Below are 27,447 nucleotides of genomic sequence, written 5' to 3'. Positions count from 1 at the left end.
GGGAGAGAAGGGACCCAAGCTGCTCCCTTGGCCTGGTCTGATTCTGTGCGCGTTGCCGTTGCCCTAATCTCTCTTTCTCTCTCCCCTTTCCGTCCCAGTTTCTCTCTATGTGTGTCTCTGCGAGTCTCTGGCTGTCTCCCCTCGTCTCTCTCTCCGTCGCTCTCCCTCCAGGTCTCAGGCTCGGTCTCTCCCTGTCTCTCCCTCCAGAGGCCGGGCGGGAGAAATCGCTCCGTAAATAGGCGGATGGCCCGGGGCGCTCCGGGCGCAGACACTCGTTTTTAGAGCCGGTAATTGACTCCTTTCAGTTGATAATTCATGGCTTGCATATGCGCTTTAATGCGGGCGCCCAGGGAGGCGCGGCGGGCGGGGCGGCCCTTGCGCCGAGCCCGCGGCCGGGCGGCCAGGAAAGGAGTCGGACTCCGGGCGGGCTCCGGGCGGGACTGTCTGTACGTCGGCGCACCGCTGGGGAGGGGGCGCCCCCGCCGGGGTCGGTCTCTCCGGCGCACCGGAGACCCGGCGGGGTGAGGCAATGGGAGTGTGGTGGGTGGGGTGGAGAGTCCGGGACAGTCCCTGTGCCGGCGGGGTGCTACGCCAGGCTAGGTGGACTGGCAGAGCCTTCTAAATGAATGGGGGGTGGAGGAGGCGAGACACGCAGACACCCTTTCCCCCTGCAGCCAAAGGGGAAACTGAGGCCCGGAAAGGCGATAGGTCTTACCGGCATCGCACAGCTCAGAAACAAGACCAGAACTCAAGACGCCCTCTTCCCAAGAGTCGTAGTCTGGGACCTCAGTCCCAGCCTTAGAACAGCCCAGCCCTTTGAGTTTTCCCGCTTATGAGCTGAATTCCTCCCCTGGAATGACCTACTCTATTGCTCTCAGGCTTCCCCAGAGGGAGCTGGCTCTTCTCAGTGAATGATGGACACAAGCATACCCCTCTCGTGCCACAGCAAAGCCCAGGCTGGATTGGGGTCCCAGGTCTTCTCCCACTTGGCCTTCACCTTCTGTAAATCTATCATCCTGAGGTTGTGGCAGATATTATTATTTCCACTTTACAGAAGAAACAGGCTTAGAGAATCTGGGAGACTTGCCCAAGGCTGCAGAGGAAGGCAGAGCCTGGATGTTTGCAGGCCCAGATCAAGCCTTCCATTGTGGAAGCACTAGGAGTAGGAAGGGGAGAAGGAGGTGATGTCATGTCCCTGAAGGGCCTATGGGCACCCACACACAGGCCTCAGTGAGGCCCCTATGGCAAGGGACTCTGATGAAGCCAGTGACCTGCCCACCGTCACACAGACCAGGGACTAATTTCAGCTGAAGATGGTGCTGTGAGGTAGTGAGACATTAGAAGTCAGTGCATGAGCTGCAGCTGGGGTTGGGGAGGAAGGCTGCTGTTGACCCCAAAGATCAGCTGAAGAGAAACCAGAGAAAACCCAGTCAAGAGAGAAGTCTGGCCTGAAGATGGGCCAGACTTAGTGCTTTGGGCTGGTTGCTGCTTCCTCCCCATCCCCAATTTCAGCCAAAAATAGAATTCCGCTCTCCATCGCCTAAGAAGTCAAAGCACCCGGCTTATGCCTGTGTCCTCCTAGGTCCATCTCCCCACTCTCTAGTTTCCCCATCTGCGCAATGGAGTTTGGACAAGGATCTGACTGGGCAAGTCCTGGTGACAATCTGAAAGCCTAAGGTGCAGTAATGTCTGGGCCATATGAAGCTCAATGTTGCCCCCTGGTGCCCAGACTGTTACAGCCAGTAAGTGGCAGGGAGAGGAGGCTGGAGGTAGAAAACCTGAACCTATTAGACTTGAGGTAGAAAACCTGAACCTTTTAGACCACCTTCCTTCTAAAAGAGGAGGGAGCACAGAGCAAGAGCCCTATTAACACTGAGTGAGGGAAAATCATGAGGCTCCTTCTCAAGCAGAGGTCTCAGACTCTGTGGTAGAGCCTGGAGAGAGGTGGAGGCCATGGTGATGTCAACAGCCCTGTTCAGCCTGCACTTGGACACCCCTAGTGATTTCTTCTATTTTAGGTGGAATCAGGACTGCCCTTCTGGTGTAACTCCTGGTCTTCATCTTAGTTAAACTCAGGCATTTTTCTGCCTGAAATTATTACATCATTTGTGTTCAGAGGAGGTACTCAACAAATGTTGGAGGGATGGATGGATGGATGGATGGATGGATGGATGGATGGATGGATGGACTCCATTACTTTACATTGAGATATCATCTCCAGAAGGTTTGGCAAGGAGGTTTGTGCACTTAGTAAAGTGCAAGGAGGAATGAATGGTTCATTAATTTGCCTAGTTGACTGGAAGTAGGGCTACAAAGTGGAATGGGATAGGAGAAACAGAAGTTTTGATGGGGGAGGACCTCAAGAGAGTTCAGATGAAGGGAAGGTCATGGGGGAGTTGGAGGGATCAAAGAAGGCTTCCTGGAGAAAGTGGCATTTGACACAGGGTTTGAAGGACAGAAGACAGTGATAACGTTCAGGTGAAGGGAATGGTATGAACAGGGGCACAGAGGCAGCAGTGCAAGCTGCACTCGTACTGGCAAGAAGGTCCCAGTTTGAGGAAATGAGGGAGGCTGTGCTACAGCAGAGCCAAGGCAGAGGACACTATGGAGGATCTCAGGAGGTGCTGTCTGGCCAAGAAATTAGCACTTTGTGGGCAAAGCACTAGACTGTGAGCTGAAGTCTGGGTCCCACCCAGCATCTAATCTGACTGGACTTCACTCCCACAGCCTTGCTCTCTGGAACTTTCTCTAGACAGCATTGGGAGCTATGGCATGTTATTGATCAGGGAAGTGCCTAGGAATCACAGCTCACAGAATAGTCAAATCATCAGATCTAACACTCTCAATCTATAGATGAGAAAATGGAGATCCAGAGAGGGGAAGTAATTTGCACAGCACAGCAGCCAGTGGCAGAACCAGGACTTGGACCCAGGTCTCCAGCCTCTTGGTTTGGGGCTCATTCTCTGCTGCAATCTGGGATGACATGTGGAGGACTGAGCTGGAAAACAGCTGGAGGCAGAAGGCCGCCGGGAGGCTAAGCCCTATCTAGATCAGAGACCACAAAGCTGGCCAAAAATGTTTATTGAGCCCTTCACCCTACTCCCCATCTTGGACTGATCTGAGCCCATGGATTGAGCACCCAGAGGGACTACAAAGAAAAGGAATCTGGTGGGCTTCCAGGAAGAGGAGATATGAGGCAGACATGATATTTATAAGAAGGAAGGGGCATTGGGAGCAGACTTGGATGAGAATATATCAAGGTCTCCAGGAGATGAAATGGCCCATCACTTGGGTTCCCTCTGGTTCTTGGTCAAGGTCTCCACCTCCTTCATGAACCGAAGACACAGCTCCTCTTCCCATGGCAAAGCAACGCACTGCACAGCTACTGAAAGTCCCAGGGATCCTCTCACTGCCTGCAGAGAGAGAGAGAGAGAGAGAGAGAGAGAGAGAGAGAGAGAGAGAGAGTCAATCAGAGCCCGCTTCCTGTTCACAGGCCCCTTGCCCAGCTTTCCTCACCACCTGTATCCAAATATCTCATCCCCAATCTATATTAGGTTAGAGATGTCCTGGATCTCAGAGTTCCAGGCTTCTTTAGCTCTCAGTGAAACATGGAAAAACTGTTCTGACTTTATTTGTCTACAATTCTCCAGGGTTAAGATGTAAAACTTGCTTCTCATGCAGAGAGCTGACTATATAAGGATGAAATATAAATGTTTCATCGCAAAGGAAACGTTTATCCACACAATATTCTTAGCAAGGGAAAGAAGAATGTGCAAATCCCTGATCCAGAGTCTGGTTACACTTCTGCAGTGAAAAGGGTGCCTTGACCCTAAACACAGGCCCAGAAACATGGGGGCTGAGCCTGAGTCCCTGCCATGAAATCTAAACATACTTGTAGGAATTTAAACATGTTTTCATTGCTTTATGATGATGACATCATACAAACCCTTATTTGCCTTTGTCTCTGAAGCCAGGTCACATGGTTTCAAGTCCTGGCTCTTCCATTTCAGTTGGCCTATGTGGCTTTGGTCAAGTTTCTTAACCTGTCTGTGCCTCCATTTGTTCATTTGTAAAATCTCACAGAACAGTTATGGGATTTAATGAATATCTATCTATGTCTATCTATATATGTATATATATATGTACATATATAGAGAGATAGATATAGATATATAGATATCTCTCTCCATATATATGGTTATATATATATATATATGGTTTTATATATATATATATATATATATATATATATATATATATGGTTTTATATATATATATATATGGTTTTAAATATCTCCTGGAACAGAGTAAGCGCTCAAGACACATTAGATACTATCATTGTTGTTACTTTCTCACAATTCAGATCAACAGTTCCACTTGGTAACTATAGTACTAAAATCAATTTCCAGAAAAAGTAAGTTACTTAATGGCTGACTCAGACACATGCATACTTTTCAGAATCAGTCTCTCTCTCCCTCTCTCTCTCTCTCTCTCTCACCCAAGTCAGGGTTGTTATTTTAGACCCTGCATTAAATAGGACCATGGAAATATTTCCTTTTGTTAAGCCACCTCTGAATTAGTAGTAGTAGCATTTATTGAACACTTCCCGCATACAAAGCTTTAGACTTCATTTTTTGGGGGGAGTGGGGGTGGGGTTAACCTTCAACATAACCCTGCAAGGTCGATTCTTTTAATTCCCATTTTTTCTGGCAAAGGAACTGAGGCCCAGAGAGGGGCAGTGTCCAGTCCAGCAATAAGCTCCTAACCAGGAGCCTTTGCCCTGCTCCATTTTTTTGCCTCTGGAATCTACCTTGCCTACAGAGGTGTCAAGAAGACCAGTGTTTTTGTCTTCTCCACTGACAAGGACAGAGGCTGACTTGGAGGTGAAATGGTGTGTCCTCAGGGATGGGGGAAATGGTAGCAGAAGTAATGAAGGATAAACACTGGGAATGCCCAGCCCCACCCCATCACACCCCTACCCACCCACTGGGATTGAGGCAAGAACCAATCCTGGTCTGAGCCCTTGGAGGAGAGGGAAACTTACCTCCGAGAAACTTCTGTCAGTACTATCTCCGTAGTATCCCTTGTAGAAGGTCATCTCCTCCTCGTCCTGTGCTGTAACGGTGGTGACCGGCACCACGCCGACAGGAAAGTTCAACAGGTTGAACAGGGTGGTGTAAGAGGTGCTCACTGTAGGAAAACCCAGGTAAGCCCAGGAAATCAACAGCTCCGAAAGACTCAGGTTGGGGGGGGTGGGGGGGGGGGAGTGGATAAGCGCCCCCTCGGGGCCTTCCTCGGAACTGCAGCACTTTGAGCTCGCAATAGCCAGTTCAGTTCGGGGAGTGGCCTGACAACTGCCTCTGCCTCTCCCCACGGGTGGAGGGAAGGAGAATTAGCATTGTCCAAGCCTATCTCAGTGCCAGGCACGGTGCTGGCCTCTCTGTATTGCTGATTCTTTGAATCCTCTCCACCCCTGTGATGTGGGAATTACTATTCCCAGAGTACAAATGAGGAAACAGAGGTGGCAGATTAGGTAGCTTTTCACAGACTACACAGCTGGTGGGTGGCAGAGGATTCAGCCCATGCCTTCCAGTACACTGGGCTCGAAGATGGTTGGCGTATGCAGTGCAACCCTGAACTGAAAAGGCAGCTCCATTGCAGCAGCCGCCTGTGTTCAGGAAGTGAGCGTTAAAGAAGTGGCAGTGATGTTGACAGAGGACATCAGAGCAGAGCCAGGTGTGGAATGTGCCTTTGGGCAGCCACTGTGGGGGTATCCAGGGGAGAGGAGTCCAGGCTTGAGGTTGGTTTTCATTCTGCATTGACGTCACCTCTGAGACTTGCACCTGTGCTGGGCATGGGACCCAGCGATGCCTCAGACACTGCCCTCAGATATTGCCCTGTGCTGAGGCCTGCATTTCAGGTAGGCTGGGCTAAAGACACCTTTAGAAGTGGGGCAGCAGAAAGCATGTTACCAGTGAATAGATATGCTAAGTGAAAGAAGCCAGACACAAAGGCTCATATGATTCCATTTATATGAAATCCTAGAAAAGGCACAAATATAGTGACAGAAAGCAGATCAGTGCTTGTGGTGGGTAGGGGTAGGGTGAACTGCAAAGGGACATGAGAGAAATTTGGTGGGTGATGGAAATATTCTATATTTTGATTATGATGGGGGTTATACAACTATATACATTTGTTAAAATTCATCAAATTGCACTCTGAAAATTGGTGAATTTTATTGCATGTAAGTTATACAGATGGTCCCCAACTTAATGATGGTTTGACTTAATGATTTTTCAACTTGACGTGAGAAAATGATACACGTTCAGTGAAAACCAGCTAGACTAAGCTACGATGTTCACTAGGTTAAATGCATTTTTCAACTTAGATATTTTCAACTACGATGGGTTTATTGAAACAAACCCCATCTTAAGTCAAGGAGCGTCTGTACTTTAATACAGTTCATTTTTAAAGTGAATGGAAATTGAGAGCGGCTGATAACAGGCACACGGTTTCTTTTAGGGTGATGAAAATGTTCTGGAATTTGATAGTGGTGGTGGCTGCACAACATTCTGAACATACTAAAAATCATTGAATTGTACACTTTAAAATGGTGAATTACTGTTATCTGAATTTTACCTCAATTTAAGAAAAAATTTTTAAGTGAATAAAAACAAAGGTCAAGGACATAGAGGCTGTGGCAGGACTCAGAGTCCTGGATTCCCAGTCTCAACCCCACCAGCACCCAGTGCCCTCTCACCTCCTGTTTTGGCAGGATAGCCTATATAGAAGGCAGGGTCCAGAGCTGGCACCAGCAACACATCCAGGTCCAAGGACTTCCAGTTGGCTATGAACTCTTGCTGATATTCCTGCAGGGACAATAGACGCAGGAGGGGTAAGACTGGCAGAGGTCACTGTTTGCAGGACAAGGTCAGGTGCTGCCAGGCTGAGTCAGGTTAGACACCAGGAACAATTCCCAAGCTATGACATACAGACTGAGATATCTGGGGAGGGTCAGGGTCTTCCCAAGGGCTAAGATGAAAGGATGAGAAGGGGAGTCTCAGGCTGCAGTGATTTGGGGACAGCATATTATCCTGGCCCTAGGGAAATGGACTACATTAACCTCCTAGGTCACCAAGCCTTCCCACGAGGTCTAGCCAGCCCTCCCCTGCAGGCCAGGACAAAGCTCTGTCCCCTGTCTGGCCACTCCTGTCACCACCCATGTCTCTGCTCCCCCTGCTCCAACAGTCCCTCAACATGTTACCAGGCACACATCACCTCCACTGCTGTGTGCTGCTCCCACAGTTTCTTGGGTGTCCTGCGGGAATGAGGAAGACTCTGAAAAGTCTAAAGGTCAGCATAGAAGGACCCCCTTTTATACAAATGGGACATAATACTCAAGAGGCAGGGCCTGGCCTCAGTGCAGGCTGCAAATCATCTGGTGCGCTGGGAATGACCCTGTGTCTTGTCCCCTGGCCAAGACACATTGCCTGTCCAACATTCCCAAGAGTACATATCCGCTAGTCAATGCCCCACCATTACCACCAGCCACGGGAACTCTCAGGGTCCCCCCAAAACTACAGGTTCCTTCCCTAACCTGTGAGGCCCCACGTTAGCCCTCAGGCTACTCCATCCCCAATTCCAACCAGCACCTCAACTCCAAGTCCCACCAGGCCAAGCCCAACAGCAAACCCAAGCTGAAACCATAATCGTCTCTCAACCACAACCCCACCCCAGTTCCAAACTTAACCCCAATTTAACTCAAACCAACTTCAACCCAGCCCAAACCTAACTTCAGCTCAGACCCAATCTTTACCCCATCCTAACCCAATTCTAACCTGAACTCAGAGCTTAACTCCAAATCAAATCCCAACCCCAAATCAGGCCCAATCCTAACCCCACTCAAAAGTCTAAATTTAACCCAGTCTCAGGCATGACCCTAAAACCCTAATTAGATCCCTTAGTCTAAAAAGCCCTCGCCCCCAGTGGATGCCAACTCTACATGCCCCTCACTCAATTTCCACCACCCCATGGAAAACTCTTGTGAGCGGAACCTGAGGAGATTCCATCACTCACCCTACTCCACGAAACATTTCCAGTTGCTTGCTCATTCGGGGCTCCTAGAGGTGGGGAGAGAGGGGAACACCAACTTCAGAAACCACAGGGCAATACCAACCTGCTCAGGACGGGCATCCAGCAAGAGCAACTCTGCTCAGTACACTGACATGGAGCACCCCCGCTCCTCCACAAGCCCCCACCCCACCTCACCAAGCCCTGAGGCACCACCAAGGCCCCTGCCCCTCTCTCTAAATCCCCTTCCCTCCCTCTGAAAACTCTTCCTCTCTCTATGATGCCCTCCCCCTCTCAAAGCCTCTCTGAAGCCCTCCCCCTGTCTGAGAGCTCTTTTCTCTTCTGGCCCCCAGTCCCCTCTTTCAGTTCCTCTTCCCCTTGAACCTATCTGTGCGCTACCACCATTTTCTGAGCCTCATCCTCCTTTCTGAGCCTACCACCCCTTATATTAGTTCCCCCTCCCCTTTCTGAGCCCCTTCCTCTCTGGGCCCCTCCCCACTCTGAGTCCTTCCCCATCCTGGGCCCACACTCACTGTGTACTTCAGGATCCGGGCCAAGAAACACTTGAGTGGGTCTGGCAGGCGGAGCATGCTGACCAACCCCTTAATGCTGGGGTCCACAATGTCTCCCTTCCTGAAGACATCAGTTACCGCTTTTTAGCCATCAACTGGCTCCACACCCATCCAACTCCCCCTCCACGGATAAGCCATGGAGGGAGGTCAGACCCAAAGACACACTTCTGTTCCCACAACCACCACCCCTGGAACATGTGCATCCTGAAGATGAGGTCTGAGTAGGTGACTTGCTGCTTGAGGTCACATAATTAGTCATTGGCATCCCATCTGCCCAGGCCCACAGTTCCCCTCCCCCACTCCATTTCCACCATGCTCCACATCTGAGTCCCAACAAACATACAGCTTCTCAAGAAAGGTAGCTCCTGCATCAGCAAACCCACTGCTCGTGTACAGATTCATCGCATACTCTATACGGGGGATGGAGAAGGGCATGACCTGGGGGGAAAGAGACTGAGTCAGGGCCTGGAGCTTCTCCCACTCAAACCTGTTTTCTCCCCACACCCCTCAGGATTTAAAGAGAGGATACCACAGCACCCCCCATCTTTGTCCACCTCAGCTCCTCAGCACAATATTGGAGCGCTGTGGGTGGGTGCCATGCCCACTCTCTCACCTCCCATACAGAGATGTGATGGGAATTCGAGCAGCCCTCATTTCCTGCCTCCTCTACTGCGATCCAGCCCCATGCCAAGTGCTTTATATATGTGAGCTCATTTAATCTTCACAGCTGCCCCCATGTGGTAGAAAACTGAGGCTGGGGGCGGGGGTAAGAGATGACCCAAGATCACATAGTAGTGTGTAGCCAACCAGCAATTCTCAAAGGGGAGGCAGGGCTAGGACAAACCACCAGGGCTGAGAGGCAAGGGAGGGGCATTTTGTAGACAGAGACCTCTTTATAGCCATTTGATGGAGACAACAGAAACTCAGCTATAGAAATTATAGGAGTGAGTCCCTGAGTCCCTACCATTAGGAAGGCACAAAATCTTGATGCCTTCCTCACAGGGTAGGGCACACTCTACTCCTGTGTTGACCCCATCCATCTTCTCCAGGAAGCTTAGGGGAAACAGAATGATCTCAGCAGCCAAGACTCAGATATAACTTGCTTTTTCTCCAAGAATAGTCCAGCAACACAGCCTCATCAGTCCAGCCTCCTCCCCCACGCCACTCCCAACTCTAAGTAAGCCTACCTGATGTCCTGCATCCTGGAGCAGCCTGGAAGTGAGCCTCACGGCTCTGACCATGCTAGGAGATGGTTGGGTAAAGCCATCTGATTCATAGTAGCCAATTCGAAGGGGCCGGTTATTGGTGTATATCTGGGGGCAAGAGGGGTTGGGTGGGGATCTGAGGAGAGATTGAGCTGGGCACAGGTTGACCTCACTCTCTCCAGGAGCCAGACTTGCAGGCTGGGGCCTTGGGCCTCAGCTGTTTCTACCCTGGGGGATCCACAAAGGCTCCCCATGAGCCCTTTGGAGCCTCCCTATATACTTTCCAAGCTCTGGAGGCACTTTCTAGGTCCTCTGGAGAAACCTCTGAAAGAACAATAAATGGGTGAGGGTGTGAGTGATTGCATAGATGGAGTGGATAGGTAGATAGTTGGTAGATAGATTCATGAATGATTGGGTGGATGTATGAGAAGGTGAATGGGTGGGCAGAGGGTTAAATGGATAGATGAGTGGGTGGATGAATGGATAGTTGGAGTTGAGTGGGTGAGCAGGTGAGTAGGTAGATGAATAGATGCAAATATTTTTAAGCTAAAGGACTGTCAGGATGCTGGTGGGAAAGTAAATTGGTACAATCACTATGGAAAACAGTATGGGGGTTCCTCAAAAAATTAAGAATAGAATTACCAGGAGAACTGACTCTGGGTGGTGAACACACAATGGGATTTATAGATGATGTGGTACAGAATAGTGCACCTGAAATCTATGTAGTTTTGCTGACAATTGTCACCCCAATAAATTAAAAAAAAAAAAAAAAAGAATAGAATTACCATATGAACCAGCAATCCCTTTTCTGGGTATCTACCCCAAAATCTGAAAACATTTATCCATAAAAATATATGTACCCCTATGTTCACTGCAGTATTATTCACAGTGGCCAAGACATGGAAACAATCAAAGTGTCCTTCAATAGATGATTGAATAAAGAAGATGTAGTACATATACAATGGAATATTACTCAGCCAAGAGAAAAGATGACATACAGCCATTTGCAACAATGTGGATGGATCTTGAGATTATCATGCTAAACGAAATAAGTCAGAGAAAAAGTCAAGAACCACGTGATTTCACTCATATGTGGCATATAAAACTGAAAGCAACAAACAAACAAACAAAACTCATTGACAGAAATAACAATATGGTGGTTACCAGAGGGAACAAGGGATGGGGAGGAGTTAGAAGAGGGTAAAGGGGGCAGATATATGGTGACAGGAGGAGACTTGACTTTGGGTGGTGAACACAGAGTGCAATATACAGGTGATGTATTATAGAATGGTACACTCAAAATCTATATAGTTTTATTAACCAATGTCACCAAAAATAAATTTAATAAAATTTGTTGGGAAAATAAAAGAATTGTCAGGAGAGGATGAGGATGGAGAGATCACTAACAGTGCATCATAGATGGCAGACAATGATCACAGGTTGATTGTATTAATACCAAGATGTGTGTAGGGAGTTGAACACGACTGAGCATGAGGGCTTCTTGCTCAGTGCATCTTGGGCTGGGAAAGGAGGTCTTCAGAGGGGATGGTCAGAGGGCAGACAGGTCAGTGAGGACTGAGGGGAGGGGAGAGGAAGGAACCCTTTAGGCCTGCTCATCCACCTAGCTCACCTCTTCCCTGAAGGGCATGGGAGGCACAGTGGGGTCCAGTCGGTGCATGTCTTCACTCAGCAGGGCTTGCATGCACAGCACCAGACTGTCTACATCCTGGGCCATGGGGCCAACCACAGACGTCACTGCACAGAAAAGAGGGGAGAGAGGCAGGCACCTCTCATCCTTTCTGCTCTGGGGACTCCCACTACCTGTCCTCTGATGGTGGGGCACGGGGCCATGATCAGGACCATAGGAAGAGTTCCTGGGGCCATCCTAGGTCAGGAGTTGAGGACAGGTGAAGAGCTGGTAAACTTACCAAAGCAGCTCTGGTGTCTAGAGGGAGAATCTCATCTGGGGCAAAACTTCAAGAGAACAATAGGAGAGCTAAAAGCTAGATAACAGGAAGCGCTTCTCAGTGGGGCAAGAATCACTGGACTAGGGGAGGCCAGGTGGAAGCCATGCAGTCCCTTCTCCCAGATACCTTTATCACCAGTGGGACAATCTGTCTGAGATAGGGGCTGAGTGAAATGTCCTTGGGAGAATGGCTGGCAGGTTTGTCTTGGAATAGGTGTGCCCACAGGTACAGACATGAGCTTACCTGATTTCCTGCCCTTCACAGTAGAGGCAATTCCAGAGTAGCTGCAAAACCCCACCCACCCAGAGCCAACTCAGCACCTGAAGGGTAGGGTCTGCTTGGGTGCCAAGGTTTGAGCACCCAGCCGATGCACTCCCCCAGGGCTCAGCACACAGGAATAGGAGTTGCTTCAACCTTCCCATGACTCACTACTGCCCATAGCACAAATTCTAATCTCTTTGACTGCCCTTCAAGTTTCTAAAGTATCAACTTCCATAGCTTCCCCTTCTAACACTTCCATGCACACATATTGCTCCAGGCAAAGTAAGTTGCTTACAGTTGCAGTCTTCTAGCCTCCATACCATCTCTACATGTCTATCCTTCAAAACCAAGCTCAAATGCTGCTTCCTCTAGGAAGCCTTCCCTTTCCTTGCCCTGCCTCTGAAAGTTTAAAATCTAGGCTTTTAATAAATCTCTGTTGAAGAAAATGTTGGCTTCATCCTGTGAGTTCCCACAAGTTTAGACCCTCTCTTAGAGCCTAGATCACTTTCTGACTAAGCCATTTGAATATCTAAGAGCACAACAGAAGCAGGGGCTGGGTCTGAGAATGTTCTGTGTCTCCAGCACAGGGGTCACCACAGGCAAGGTACTCAGAGTGGGGATGAAAGATGGGTGGATGGATGAATGGAGGCAAATACGGATTAACAGATGGCTAGATGAGTGGATGGATGAGTAAGTGAATGAGTAAACGAATGGAAGAAAGGATGTGTGTAAGTTTTACAAGGGCTGGGTGGGGTATTTGTTCATTTTTCATTGATATATCCCAAATACCTAGTATACAGTATCTGGCACAGTAAACACTCAATAAATATTTGTTAAATAAACTAAATGGCAAATAAATGGTGAAACTGATGGATGGAGACTGGGATGACTGCATGAGTGGATAAATGGATGAAGGATGGATAGATGGATAAATGGATGAATTGATGAATGAATAATAGAAAGGATAGATAAATGAATAGTTGTGAAGATGACTAAATGAATGAATGAATGGAAGTTCTATTCCACTGCCACCTGTACCAACCATGGTATGTTTAGCTGTGGCTGAGGCAGGAGTTATTTGAAACCCTCCTATCTTCGCCCACTTCCCCTAATACTAAGCTGAGTGAGTGAGAGTTAATGTGTGGAGCAGTTCCCTGTGCTCCCCCAGACTCCTAGTTTCTCTAGGCCTGGCTGAGTTTCCCCCCACCCCCCACCCCAGCACAACTACTGAGTACCTGAGGCGGTGTCCTGTGGTCCGGAGGCCATAGACACCGCAAAAGCTGGCTGGTATGCGGACGCTGCCACCTATGTCAGTACCTATTCCCAGGATGGAACCCCCTTTAGCCAGCAGAGCTCCTTCACCCCCAGTGGAGCCCCCAGGGGTCTTCTTTAAGTTCAAAGGGTTCAGCGTCTGTCCATATATCGGGTTGCTGCAGTCAAAGCTGAGGAAAGCAGAAGAAAAGGGGCTGGGAGATGAAAGTTTAACTGGGGAAGACTTCCTGTTCCCAGTTTAGAGGCTGACCAACCTCAGGAGTCAACACCTCCAGGGCTGCTTCAGCTCATAGCTCCTTCCTGTGGCTGAGACCTGCTGGCCTCCTTTTTGGCTGAGGTGAGGGAATGCTGCTATGGGAGAGACCCAGAGCAGATACCAATCACACCTCCTACAATAAGAAGCAAGGAGCCCACAGCTCTGCTGTCAGAACTGGGAACAGGTTCCTCACAAAACTGGATACACTAAAAGCAGAGTGGGGAAGAGAAAGATTACGGGATGAGAAGAACAATTAGAGACTGAAGCTTGTATAGAAACAGAGCTGTAACTCTTCAAACCCTCCGAGCCTGAAGATCCTTAGAGACCATGCCACCCACACATGAGGAGGAAACCAAGGCTCAGAGGACAGAAAGACTTGCCCCAGAACCTCGGTCCTTGAGGTCTGCATGACTGGCTCCTACCCCACCCTCTGCTCTGAATCAGGACTTGAAGTTGCTGTTTCAGTCCTTGGGACCAGCCCCAGCCCCAGCCTGCTGCCTCAGATACCTGAATAGCGACTGGGGGATGTTGGTCTTAACGAAGGGAATGGCTCCCTGGGCCTTCAGCACTTTCACTATGACCCCATCCTTGGCCGCTGACTTCTCCAAGAACTGGGCCAGGCCGCACGTAGAGTCATGGCCCTGCAAGGAAGTGACATTAACTTCAGCCTGTTGGGGTCAGCATCACCCAATGGACAGACTCTCATGCCCCACTCCACCCCCACTCACATCCATCCTCATGCCCTAAGACGTAAGCACTGCACCATTAGGATGAGTCACGGGTGACCCAAGAACATGGTGGTTAAGAGTTTGGGTTTGGGAGCCAGATTGCCGGGTTCAGTCCCAGTGGTCACTTTCTAGCTGTGCATCCCAGATTAAGTAACTTGCTCCATGTGACACACTCAGATACTCACAGGCTCAGTGGTATGTGTGCACGCACACACACATGTACACCCCAGAGCTCACCTTGCAGTCAAAGGCATCCTTGAGGCTTACGGGGACCCCATAGAGAAGGCCTCTCTCACTCTTCTTGAGCTTCTTCAATGCCTGCAGTTGCTCCTCACATTCCCCCAGGAAATCTGTCAGGCAGTTCACCTCCCCATGCGCCTTCAGCGCCTGAGCAATATTGAGGGAGACCAGGTAAGGGCTCGGGGTGAGGCCAGGGACAGAACACTCAGTCACCCCAGCCTCTCAGAGCAGAATGGAAGTGATAGATGACTGTGGCATGCGCCACCTCCCAAACTAGCTGCATCACCAAAGTTACATCTGTCCCCCAACTCCTCTAAATAGAATAATAACAAGTGACAGCCCCCACTCCAGCCCAGAAACAGGTTTGGTTCCTGCCCCTAGCCCCTGACCCCCACCTCCTCTAAGTAGCTACAGAAGACACTCTCCAAACTCAATTCTTCAGTCCGCAGCTTCTGGGCCAGCTTCACGAGGGGCAGTTCCAGGATGGGCTTGGGGTCCAGGCTTGGCTCCTGAGGAGATGAGGTGGTACGGGCAGACATCAAAAACTGTTCCACTCAGGCCCACTCCCACACCTAAACACAACACCCCACAGACTCCATTGGACACAATGGACACTCCATTGACCATTCTCTTAGCCATACATACTGCCAATAGATGGTTCTGCCTCTTTCATATCTCCCACCCCTGACTCCCTGGCCTCCTTCCTGCCTAGAACCTTCTCAGTCTCTCAGTTTTCTCAACAGCCTCCTCACTGGTCTCCCTGCCTCTAGTCTCTACCCCTCCAGCTCAGTCTCTTCACTTACAGCCTGGGTGATCCTTTTAAGATCTTATATAACCCAAATCTGACCAGAGGTTGCAAAAATCCTTGCATAGATATTCTTATTATCATTTCCCATTCACAGATAAGGCAACGACTCACAAAGAGGTTAACTCTCTTGCCCAGGGTCATAAAGATGGGGAGCATGGACTTAAACCTAGGTCATTTCTACCTTCACCACTACCCTCTAATGGCTCTTGGGGAGGAAAGCTTTTTTGATGAAGCACTTCCTAGGTGCTAGGCACTGCACTAGGCCCTTTTCCTGTCTGGGTCCTGGTGGGCTCATCTCACCAGCCTTCCCTTTCTCTGCCCCCCTCCCATATACTGCTGCTCTAGCCACACTGCCTAATCCCTCTACTTACTGTGCCTTTTGCCATCTTGGTGCCTTGGCTCAGAACTCCCCAGCCTATGTGTCACAAGGACTTTCAGGAAGGCCCAGGTATGGATTCCCTAGGACAGGGCGGGCATTCGGCTAGAATTCACCTTAACCGCTACACTGTGGTTAAAATACTGAAATCCTTCTAAGTCACTTAGCAGAAAAGCCACTCCCCTGAGTACCCCACCACCCCAGCTCCTCCCCTGGGACTCCACCCTCTCTTCACAGTCCAGAAAGTAAAGGGTTAATGCTCAGCCCAGCAAAGACCCTCCAGACACAGCTTCTGATTCTCTTAGGGATTGTGGAGGGCCAGCCTGGGCTCATCACTTGCCCTGCTCCCCAGCCCTAAGGACCCCCAGTAGGCCTCATCAGATACCACCCCAGCACTTGCCAGTCCACAGGTGTACCACCAACACTGCATGTGAGCCCCAGTTCCTACATAGCTACCTGGAGATGTGATACCCCTGGTGGCACTCCTGTGGACAAATGCCCAGTGTCCATCTAAACTGCCCCCCCTGCAGTTGTCCTTGTATGGCCACTTGTGAAAATAGAAGCTTCTCAGGGAGCTGAGAAGAGGTGAGGAAATCAGGCCATGGGATGCTAATAGGGGTCCCTGCAGGTATCTGTTGGGACTGCTCCTCTGCCAGTAAGGCAGGCACTCTGGTGACCTGTAGGGGAAGGGGAAGGTGTTTCAAGGGCCCAACAACCCCTTTTCATCAACTCTGCTGAGTGTCACTTTCATCTGATAGATCAAATGCATTGAAACTCACTAAATGCCCACTCAACAAGGATAACATTAGTTTTGTTACTAAAGTGAAAACTATCATGCAGTTAGTGTTTGCTGTGTACCCAGATACCACTGTTAACATTTATTAACTTACTTGACTACTATAATTGTAATCATCACCTCGAAGTAGAGATCAGGAAGTTAAGGCACAGAGAAGTTACTTAAAATCTAAGTGTCGGAGTCAGGATTCAAACACAGGCAGTCCACACTCTCTTAACTAGCACACTCTTAACTACCATGACAACTTCTCATGAGACCTGAAAGATTAGGGTCAAAGTAACTCATTATGACATTCTCATAACTATGTTTATGAGTTATTTTTCAAGAGAGATCCTTGACTATATAAAATCTCAGAGGGCGTCAGAAATAGTGAATTGTGAGTGTAATTGCTACTGGTTCAGTGGAAGCTGAGTAAGGAAATCAACCCAAGAAATGAGATCATTGATGTTGAGAGAAAGGCTCTGCTTAATGAGACTGCAAGTCACCTAATGACTCTCAGTTTATTGGGAAAGCTTTGAAAGAGAGGGACATCTTCAAAAGATGATAACCACAGTGAAAGATATCCACAAGTTTTCTAAAAATCAACAAGTTCTTTGGAAATTATTAGAATAATTTGATGAAAGAATTGAGCCTCATTTCCAGTCAAGATGGCAGATTACATAAACACTGTACTTACCTCCTTTCATGACCACATCAAAATCTCAACTAAACTACAGAACACCCATCATTGATAATCTCCTGAAGTCTAGCTGAAGTCCTATGACTAAGGATGTACAGAAGAAGCCACATTGAGACTGGTAGGAGGGGCAGAGACGCGAACAGGCTGGTCCCACACCCACATGTGGCAATTAAAAATTGGGAGAGATATTTCGGCTATGGAGTTGCTCCCTCAGGAATGAGGGATCCCAGCCCAGACTCCCCAGCCCAGGGTTCCCATGCCGGAAAAAGAAGTCTACTGGCTATAAAAACCAGCAGAGATTGTGGCTGAGTGAGGCAGAGGGCTGCTGGAGTCCCAGCATTCCTCTTAAAGGGCTCGTGCATTGATTTACTCATTGATGGACTCACTTGCTCTGAGCTCCAACACTGGGGCAGCAGCTCGAAAGGTGCCAGGGACACATGGGGAGGAACTGAATTGTCTGGCTTTGAGGTGAGGCCTGAAGGAGCAGCTTTCTCCCAGGCAGAAGTGCTGGCAGATGGGAGGAGGTTAGGGGGATGGGTGAAAAGGTGAAGGGATTAAAAAGTGCAAATTGGGGGCAGCTAGATGGCTCAGTTGGTTACAGCGGAAGCTCTGAACAACAGGGTTGCCAGTTTGATTCCCACATAGGCCAGTGAGCTGCACCCTCCACAACTAGATTGAAGACAATGAGCTGCTGCTGAGCTGCGGGAGGGGTGGCTGGATAGCTCAGTTGGTTAGAGTGTGGGCTCTTAACAACAAGTTGGTTGCCTGTTCAATTCCTGCATGGGATGGTGGGTTGCGCCCCCCCCCCCCCCAAAACTAGATTGAAAAACCGTGACTGGACTTGGAGTTGAGCTTGCACCCTCCACAACTAGACTGAAGGACAACAACTTGACTTGGAGCTGATGGGCCCTGGAGAAACACACTGTTCCCCAATATCCCCCAGTTACAAATTAGTCATGGGGATGTAAAGTATAACATGGAATATAGTCAATAATATTGTAATAACTATGTATGGTGTCAGCTGGTTACTAGATTTATCAGTGTTCACTTCCTAAGTTATATAAATCTCTAATCACTATGTTGTTCACCTGAAACTAATATAATATTGTATGTCAACTGTAATTGAAAAATAAAAAAATATTTTAAAAAGTTGAGCCTCAACTTATATCAATTTTAAGCCATTTTAATACACAGTTTAGTTTAGAACAAATCACCCCCTTCTGCTGAGTCCCATCGCTCCATGGATATCTGACCTTCTCCACCCTCAACTGGTGCTGCCTCCTATCATGGTTTGAAAATCAAAGAAAATATATTTTAAGGTTTTTAGTAAATTGATTTATTATTAATATTTCCAAAGTGGCGGTTAAATATGTTTAATATTATAAAAACCCTCAATCCTCAGGGCAGCCGATTTCCCCAAGGTGACCAGAGCCTCCTGGCCAGCTGGCTTCATAAACAGATAAACAGAGCAGCTTATCTGTTTACCACAGTGGACCCTACAAATATTTTCTATGTGTTCTACAGAAACATTGCCTTATTTCAGGCTTTTCTCTGTCTGGTGCCACCTATCTTATTCTTTCCTCCTTGTGGAAAACTCCTATACATCCTGCAAGGCTCAGCTCCAACGCCACTTCTCTTTAAAACCTTCTCCACATGACCTGCTGCAGACACAGCAAATCACCCTTCCTGCCAAGTCCCACAGCTCCACGGGCTTTGCCACGCTGAGCTGAGATGTTTCCCCTGACGGTTGGCACAGCTCTGGTTCCACTACACTCCCACTCACATGGAAAGCATTTTTAAGGCAAGTCTGAGTCAGATGTCAGCTTCCTCTTTATGATGAATGTGTGCCTAGGGTCCAGCAGAAGGCAAGACCCAGAGGAGCCCTCTGTGAAATTTTGCTAACCTGAACTAAATTGGATTTGAACCCTGCGAGGGTTTGACCTATGTTTCAGCCTCCCCCCTCTCTGGGACATAAAGGTGGACACCTGAGACCTTGAGGGTATGCCTGGCAGAGGAGTGACCTGACTGGGAAGGTGCCCAGAACAGACCACATAACTTTGTTGGGGAGAGAATAAGGTTTTGAGAACCAAGAGGCCTGGAGATGCCATGGGTGATCTGACCCCAACTCCCTCCACTCCTCCAGCCAACCAGACACACACAGCCCCACCAGGTACCCAGACCAATATCTACATATTCCAGATGCCCACCTGTATACCATCCAGATGCCCAGACACACACAGAACCAGATGTCCTCACACATCAGACACAAGACCACACATGTACACACTCAACCAAACATTCAGACCCAAACCAGCCACACATATCTAGATGTATATCCTCCAACCAGTAATATGACGTATACGTACCCAGCCAGGAACACCAACCACAGGCACAGGACCAAACAAGCAGCACACAGCCTGGTGCACACCCAACAAGCACATAGCAACACGCCAGCAGGAGGCAAACACAGCAGGCCCTGGTGTTGGCAATAAAGTAAACTCAGCTCAGCACCGCACACAGACAGGGTCTCCACACGCTTGCAGGCATCCTCTCCACACACATGGGGCCTCCACACGCATGCAGCATTCTCTCCATCACACTCATTCACAGCAGCAACCCCATTAGCCCAGATTTTCTCCACGTCAACCATGGAGGGGCAGCTGCTCTCTAGGGGCAGATTGATTTATCCAACTAATTAGCCCCAATTAATATTAATACACATTCTCAGGAACTGCAGCAGTTTGGGCAGAGAAGCTACCCACTGGGGCCATCAATCACCATCTGGGGATGGCAGAGGACACTCAGGAACTCCAGAGCACGGGACAGCACCTCAGGCACTCTCCCCAACCCCCACGCCAGGACTCCCAGAAGAAATCTGCCACCATCAACCAAAGTTGGTGACCCTAAGATACTGTGAACCTACCCCTCATTGAGCAGTCAGGGAGCCCAAGGCCCAGAAGAGGGCTGTCACAGCCCCCAGGCACAGTGTGAGGTTACGCCTTCTTCCCACCCTTCTCTGGTATTCTAGGCACGCTTTACCGACATACCAGGGCTCAGTCACTTCACCTGTGAATCCCAGCCCTGCCCCAATGACTGTCTCAATGCCTTGAAACAGCCCTATCCAGGCTGTCAAAGCCCCCTTTTAAGTCACATAGCTTCCTGGGAGGACCCCATCTCAAGTGACCCCCGTGCTTTGCATCTGTCAGGTGTTCAGCAAACATTTGCAGAACCCAATGGGGTGGGGGATGGGAAGGAGAATGTGTAAACCAGGGTTCCTGTCTCAGTGGGGTTTGGGGTTACTCAGGGACTGAAAGAGGCCTGGCTAGCCTCTTGCCTTGAATTCCTCCGTCAGTATATTTTATTTTAACAAATAGACTAAGTGCGTACCCACCATGTTGCTGAGCCATGTGTGGGGCACTGAGAGAACAGAGAAAACACATTGCCCCCCACCCCAAGGCGCTCTAAGGACATAGATGGAGAGGAACTGACAACGACACAAAGAACTAGTGTAGGGGGACCTGGAGTGGGGGACTCTCCACCTGAGCCCCTGTCTTCTGAAGGGGATGGGGCAATGGGAGGGGTATGTCTTAAGGAGGGGTAGGTCTACCTGTTGGGATTGAGGCTGGGGGCTTCAGGGATTGATGTCCACTCACCTGCTGCCGGAGACGCTGTGCCAGGGCTGCCATCTGCTGGAGCGCCAGCTCCCTACGTTTCTGTGCCCTAGGGATCTTTTTCCGTGCTGGAGCATGCTCCCAGAAAAGCAGGGGAGCCCCCATCAGGGCCAACAACAGTAGCCCCACTGGGAGGTAAAGCAGCCAAGCCATCGCAGGCATCATGAGGTCCATGTGGCTGCATCAACTGCTTCCTCAAGGACACGTCCTATTTATTTGTCAGCCACATTGCTGGAAAACCCTCCCACGTCTGACCCTGGTGTGGGAGAGTACAGCCTCTCCCAGCTGGTTTTTACCTCACCTGGATTTCCTTGGGACCTGTCCCTCAGGCTAGGCAGAGAAAGAAGATTCAGCAAGACAAGCTTGCAGATGGGCAGGTAAACAGGCTCTGATCATATCTCCTTCTCATCCTCCTCCCCCACCCCACCCCTCAGAATCCTAGCACCCTAGTCTGATTCCTGCCAGTTCCTGTTGCTTTCAGAATAATTGCCAACCCCCTTAATACGGCTCACAGGCCACATGGAGGTGGACTGAACAGACCATGTGTGCCTAGAGTTAGCAGCTCACTCTGGGGGATGTCTGGAACCCAGGCTGAAAAGAAAGGAAGAGACACATGGGGGAGCAGGCAGGGCCCAGAGGGCATCCACCCCAGGGGAGATGATGCAAGGAAGTGAAGACTGTGTAAGGCAGGTATAGCCCTCACCCTTGCCCCTGCCATCCCAGCTGGGTTTCCATTCCTGACTCCCAAAGCAAGGCTGCTCCTGATCCTGGGATCCTAGCCTGCCAGTCTATTGGTTCTCCCTTCCAGACTCATCCATTTCCTCTTTGGACCAGGAGCACCCTATGGGCAGGGAGGGCAGTGGAGAGAAGGAGTCTGGAGTGAGGGGAGGGGAGGAGGTGGAGGTGACTTCCTGGAGGAAAGGCAGGAAAGATGGGGAAGCTATGAAACAGTAAGACAGCAGGGACTTGGTTTGTGAGCCCTTCCACTCTTCTTGTTTTATTTATTTATTTGTTTGCTTATAAATAGGGTGCAGCTCAAAGTGGCCCATGTGGGGATTGAACAGGCAACCTTGGTGTTATCAGCACCGTGCTCTAACCAACTACGCCAACCGACTCCTAACCAGCCACCCACTTCCACTCTTCTTAGATGTTTCGGCCCAGTCCTTTGTCTTAGAGGGGGAGAGAGGAGCAACTAAGGCTGCCAATCATTGTGAGTAGGAGAATGGTGACTCCACTCTTAAGACTAGGAAGTCAGATTTGGTGGGAAGGAGATGGGTTTGTTGTTGGTAATGGTGAGTCTGAGCACCCGAGGGTCTCCCAGGGCCAGATGTGGAGTCAGCAGTTGACCTGTTGTTCACAACCTAAAGGGTAAACCCAAGGTCACCCACCCTCTGACACTCTGACTTTGTCACCTCCAAGGGGCCTCTGGAGCTAGCCCTCCTCATTAGCACACTCATGTCCTCCCTCCTCTTTTATGACCGTTTCCCCTATACTCCGTCACCCTCACTAAACCCCAGCACTTCCCTGATGGCTTAGCTCGCCTGGGCCATTTGGCACCAGCATCACCTCCTCCTCCACAACATCCTGGGCCTGTTACATAGCCTTTGTCTAATTGCAGCCCTTCGTTACCACATTATCCCGATTTATCTCTTTATCACACTTACCAGTAGCTGAAATTATCTTATTTATTTTTTATCTCCCTCCTTAGAAAATAAGTTCCAAAAAGCAAGGGTCTTGTCAGCCTTTTTCAAAATACCTGCCACAAGGCAGGTGTTCAATATTTCTTAAATGGAGGAGTGATGGACAGGTTGAGCCCTCCATTCCCACCTCTACCTCTGTATCTTCTGGCTCCTTCCTAGCAGTATTTAACATGCTTAAGTCCGCCCCAACCTAAAAGGCTTTCTCTCAGGTCTACATCCTTCATAGCTACTATCCTTACATCTTTCCTCCCCTTCCCAGCCAAGCTTCTCAGATTATCCACACTTGCTGCCTTTACTTCCTTACCTTTCACTCACTCCTCCACCCAATCCAGTCTGCTTTATGCCCAAATCATCCCAAGGATCTCCTTTGAGGTAAACCAGCAACATTTGAAGCTTCACCGCCACCCTTCCTCCAGAAGCATTCCCTGACTCTCCAGGCTGGATCAGGGTCCCACTTTGTAAATAAAGCAGTGCTTCTGCTTTACTGCACTTCTAACAAGCGGTTTTGTGTAATTATGCATTTAGTATCTCTTCACTAGCAGAATGAAAGCTCCCTTCAGGCAGAGACTGTTTCTGTTTGTTTGTTCTGAGTACACTGTGGGAGGAATTCAATGGATTTATTGGAGGGATGGAGGGATGGAGCGGGTAGGGAAAGTGACTGGATGAGGACTTACAGACCAGGAAAAAGCCACAGGTTGAATATAAACTGGGAGTTATCTGGCCTTATGGGCACTAATCAAGATCACATTAGTAGATAAATATGAAAAGGGCTGAAGGTAGGGACAGGCTTGGAAATTTCCTGTCTTGGGGACAAGATAAGGAAATAATCAGAAGCGGCCAAAATGGATTCACTAACAACAAGTCACCCATTCCACCATTCAACAAGCCTTTGCTGGGTGCCCACTGAGTACTGGGCACTTTGCTGGGTGCTGGACATACACAGGCAAACCCCGCACAGCCCTGACCCCAAGTGACCTCACCTGTCTAAGGCACCCAGGGTCATCATTCCCAGTCTACGTGTGGGAAACTTGGGACGACCCAGCCAAGGCTGGTTGGGAGTCTCAGGGCTGAATTATGCGGCTCTCTCTCGCAGTGCAGCAGATAAGGCTGCTCTGGTGGGAGATCTGGAGTGGCACACTGCAGGGCTCTTTCCTTGGCCCTGATCTGATCCATGTATTTATTGATGACTTGGATGAAGTTGGAGAGGTCCAGTGCTCAGCCTTGTGGGTGGACAAGCCTGGAGGCAGACCAGAAGGTGTGGGCACAGTGCCCGGATCCCAAAGCCTCTCAACAGGCTGGAGCCCTAAGATGACCCTAGAAGATGGTGTCTAACAGGGACAATAGCAGGTCCCCTGGCTGTGCCCCGAACTCCAATATTACAACCCTAGGGAGAGGACGGGTGGGCAGGGACACGACAGAGACGTCCTGTAAACAGACACCAGCGAAGGAGCGTGGTGTTTTGTCTCCAGTGTATGTGGTCACCTAGCAAAGAACCTGGGAGGGTTTAGCGCATGTTTTTTGGTGCACCCATAGGGTGATTGTGCAAATGAGGAAAGCACAGTAAGCTTGGAGTCCGGCATTTGGGTTCAACGACTTCTCTGTTCAAGTCGTTGGCCTTGGATAAAGCAGCAATCCTCTCTGAACTTCACTTTCCTCATCTATAAAATGGAAGTAATGAGGCCCTTTTTTTTCCAATAAGATGACAGATTAACTCCACAGCCTAATAGATGTCGATCCAATTATTAAGACACAGTCCCTGCTTTCAAACATGTACAGCACAAAAAAAGCCCTTTCAACCAACCTGATAGTTGTTTAAGAGGACAACTACCCTTGCTTTGGACAAGTGCAAGGTCTTGAGGTGAAGACACAGGAAGAGCACTCTAGGCAGAGCAAGCACAGCGAGCAAAGGGTGGGAGACGTGCAGTGTCCTGAGCACTGCCCAAGGGCCACATGGCCAGGAGGTGGGCACTTGGTAAGGGGAAGAAACTAGAATGGTCAGCAGCATAGCAGGTCAAGCAAGGCTTTGCAGGTCACCGCCAGGAGTCTGGACTGAGCATAAGCAATACTAAATGTTTTAGGTGTCATTACTTCTTTAGGTATATGCGCATAAATGTTGAATAACTATAGTGTAGCCCTGAAACTCAGATAATATTATATATTAGCTATATTTTTAATAAAAATCTTTTTCAAAAAGTAAATATTTTTGGTGTCATCAGATTTACATTTAGAAAGGTCAGCCAATTGCCATACGAGGACAATTGGAGATCAGTCTGGATGCAGGGAAGGCCAGCCAGGTGTGGCAGTGGAGCCAGGAAGGGGGGAAAAGGCTGAGAACAGGCAGTAGTCACATGACTTAAAGGGGCTTCACCTTGGGCAAGGTATGTCACCCTTCTATAAACTGGGGACAAAAATGCCTACAACAGGGTTAACAGGAGGATTAAATGACATGACTATTAAGTGCCCAGAAGGTAAATGGCTCATAGTAAATACTTGATAAATGTCATGCAGAGTGCCCTTCCCCCTTTATACTGATCACTCCTTGCATTAAGTAGTTAGGGTCTTCACTAGCATACCGGCCTGCCTCCCTTCATCCTGTCATTAAATAAGTTCTAAAAGGACAAGAGCCTAGGCTGCAGTCCCAGCACCGAGTGCAGAGCTTCGTCCCTAAGTAGATGCTCACTTAACGTTCTCGGAATTAACTGAGCACCTTCTAAGCATCATTCCACATGCCAAGGATATAGTGATGAGCAAAATGAAGCACAGCTCTCAGGAAGCTTGTTTGAGCTAACACAAAAAACAAAAAAGTGACTCCAGATAGTGCTAATGCTATAAAGTACAAAGGGCGACGTATTGGAAAGTGTCAGGGAAGTTGTTTAACCAGTGGGTGATCAGGGGAGGTGACATTGGAGCTGAGTGTTCCAAGCACAGGGATAGCTACCACAAAAGCTGTGGAGCAGCTTGAGATGATCAAGAAACCAAAAAGTGCTTATGTGGCTGGAGCACAATGAATGAGAGGAAAAGACACCCAAGATGAGGCCGGAGAGGTGGGCAAGGACCACGACACACAGGGCCTGGCAGGATACAAAGAGGGTATGGATTTTATGCTTGATGGGATGGGAAGCCACTGGAAGGTCCCAAGGAGATAAGTGACTTTTAAGGGATCACTGTGGCTACAGTGACAGGCAAGGATGGGGACAGAGAGCCAAGTTAGGTTGTTGCAGTGCCCAGAGGCAGGTAGCTTGGATTAGAGCGTAGCAGTGGAGATGGCACTTGTGCAATGTCCACCTCTCTCATCTTTTGGCTGCATTTGGCCCCTTGTCTACCCTTTCCCTAGGCCCTGATCACCTGGGGAGCAGATGTGTTTGTGTCAATGTCCACAGCCCCCACAAGTCCATGAGCCCAAGGATGCCAACCAGATTTGCTTGAGCTGCAGCACCTTTCAGCACAGGGTGGGTATGGCCATGCTGAGACTTCAAGGGTGAATCAATGAACCAGTGGAGGAATGAAGGAGAACCACGCCCACTGTGGCCTTGCACATGAAAGCCCAAGGATATTAGTAACCAAAGAGAGAAGAGTCAGTAGGAGTTACCTGAGTCAGGTGAGTTTATGGAATCAAATGGGGCAAAATGACTCAGCAGTTACAAGAAATCAGGGCAAAGTGCAACAACTACTGGGTCATACCAATCTAGGTGTCCATGTGGGTGGGTTCCTCTAGTCAGCCCCAAGGGTCTGCCTTGAGACTGATGCCACCAAGTCACGTACACCATTGGGAGAGAGTGCAGGTGCCACTGGTTGAGCAACTTGCAGGGGACAGTCCCTCTAGGGTTGCATAAAAATCAAGGCAAAGAAGAAAGCCTTCCAGGTGGCCCTGAAAAGAATTTGAAGTATGCCAGGAGAGAAGCTGAGGCCTGCTCTGCTTGAGGGCTCAGGCTGTGGCTGAGAAACATCTTCTACAACAAGCAGGGGAGTGAGGGCTGGAGCCAGGGAGGAGCGAGGGGGATCTGTTAGCGGGGCCAAGAAGCCCCTCGTCTGTCATAGGGAGTCACCCTTCCATTTGCCACACAACACAGTGCAGTGAGAAGTGACCTGGCAGACTGAGCTGAGACAGCTCTCTTGCATCTCAACTGTTAATTCTTAAACCACCCCTCTCAGCCCCTGGACCAGAGCCTTAGCTTAGGCCTCAGGCCCCAGACCCCAGATTAGGATACTAGAGCAACCCTCTTCATCCTGTCCCTCCAGTCTGTTCTTCTCACTGCACTTGTGTGATCCTTCAAGAGCCCCTGAGACAGGATTCAAATTCCTGAACTGGGTCTCCAAGTCCACCTTGATCTGGCCCCACCTACATCTCCACTGCTTCTCCTGTGCCATTCAACATGCCTCCATTTACCAAACTAATCCTGGTCTTTGGGCACACTGTTCTCCCTGGTTTGTCCTCATCCCCTATCTCAGCCACTAGGAAATTTCTAGACTCAACAGAGGTCCTCCTCCTTCAGGAAGCCTTCCCAGAACAAGCCCGTCCTTGGCTGGCCCTGCGAGCACCCTCTACCAGATTGCCTCGTCTGGTGCTCACCTCCCCAGGCCAGTGGGCTTCTCTCCCAGCAGCACCAGCTCGGGATCAGCACTCCAGACTCTCTGCTGCCCTGTGCTGGCCACTGAGGACAAAGATGTACAATAGGATCCCTGCCATCAGAGGGAGTCAGTGTGTTAAGGGAGGCAGCTCCCCCTGACCCCCCACAGACGCCCACCACATGGGGCAGACTGGGAGGAAACTGGCCACCTAAGCGGGACCTCCGAGGAAGGAGGGAAGGCTTTCTGGAGAAAGAGGGATCTGCGCTGGACCTCAAAG

The 27,447-nt window shown here is 49.4% G+C and overlaps 1 protein-coding gene across 1 annotated transcript; it reads right to left on the bottom strand.

Annotated features, from left to right (window-relative positions):
- Positions 1-3,076: 3,076 nt before the first annotated feature.
- Positions 3,077-21,188, bottom strand: LOC109456850 (vitamin D3 hydroxylase-associated protein-like). Its single transcript, XM_019749345.3, has 15 exons — positions 20,884-21,188; positions 14,967-15,080; positions 14,569-14,718; positions 14,111-14,244; positions 13,311-13,517; positions 12,058-12,098; positions 11,478-11,602; positions 9,830-9,955; positions 8,986-9,080; positions 8,604-8,703; positions 8,077-8,120; positions 7,279-7,318; positions 6,761-6,869; positions 5,045-5,190; positions 3,077-3,413 (listed from the first exon to the last, which is right to left on the bottom strand). Exons 1-15 carry the CDS (start codon positions 21,073-21,075, stop codon positions 3,285-3,287), a joined length of 1,752 nt encoding a protein of 583 aa, XP_019604904.3. The 5' UTR covers positions 21,076-21,188; the 3' UTR covers positions 3,077-3,284.
- Between the last annotated feature and the right edge of the window lie 6,259 nt (positions 21,189-27,447).

Source organism: Rhinolophus sinicus, chromosome 14 (genome assembly GCF_057876585.1).
Source record: "Rhinolophus sinicus isolate RSI-liver-muscle chromosome 14, RSI-T2T, whole genome shotgun sequence".
Lineage (NCBI taxonomy): Eukaryota > Metazoa > Chordata > Mammalia > Chiroptera > Rhinolophidae > Rhinolophus > Rhinolophus sinicus.
The sequence above is the reverse complement of the archived record's forward strand: the minus strand, read 5'-3'. Positions and strand labels throughout refer to the sequence as shown.

Bases quoted from the DNA above. Each gene is read 5' to 3' on its own strand.
- LOC109456850 (XM_019749345.3), bottom strand. From the start codon at position 21,075: ATGGACCTCATGATGCCTGCGATGGCTTGGCTGCTTTACCTCCCAGTG. The intron at 15,081-20,883 runs GTGAGTGGACAT...TCATCTCCTCAG, and splicing joins CACAGCGTCTCCGGCAGCAG to GAGCCAAGCCTGGACCCCAA. The intron at 5,191-6,760 runs GTGAGAGGGCAC...GTTTTCCTACAG, and splicing joins CTATCCTGCCAAAACAGGAG to TGAGCACCTCTTACACCACC.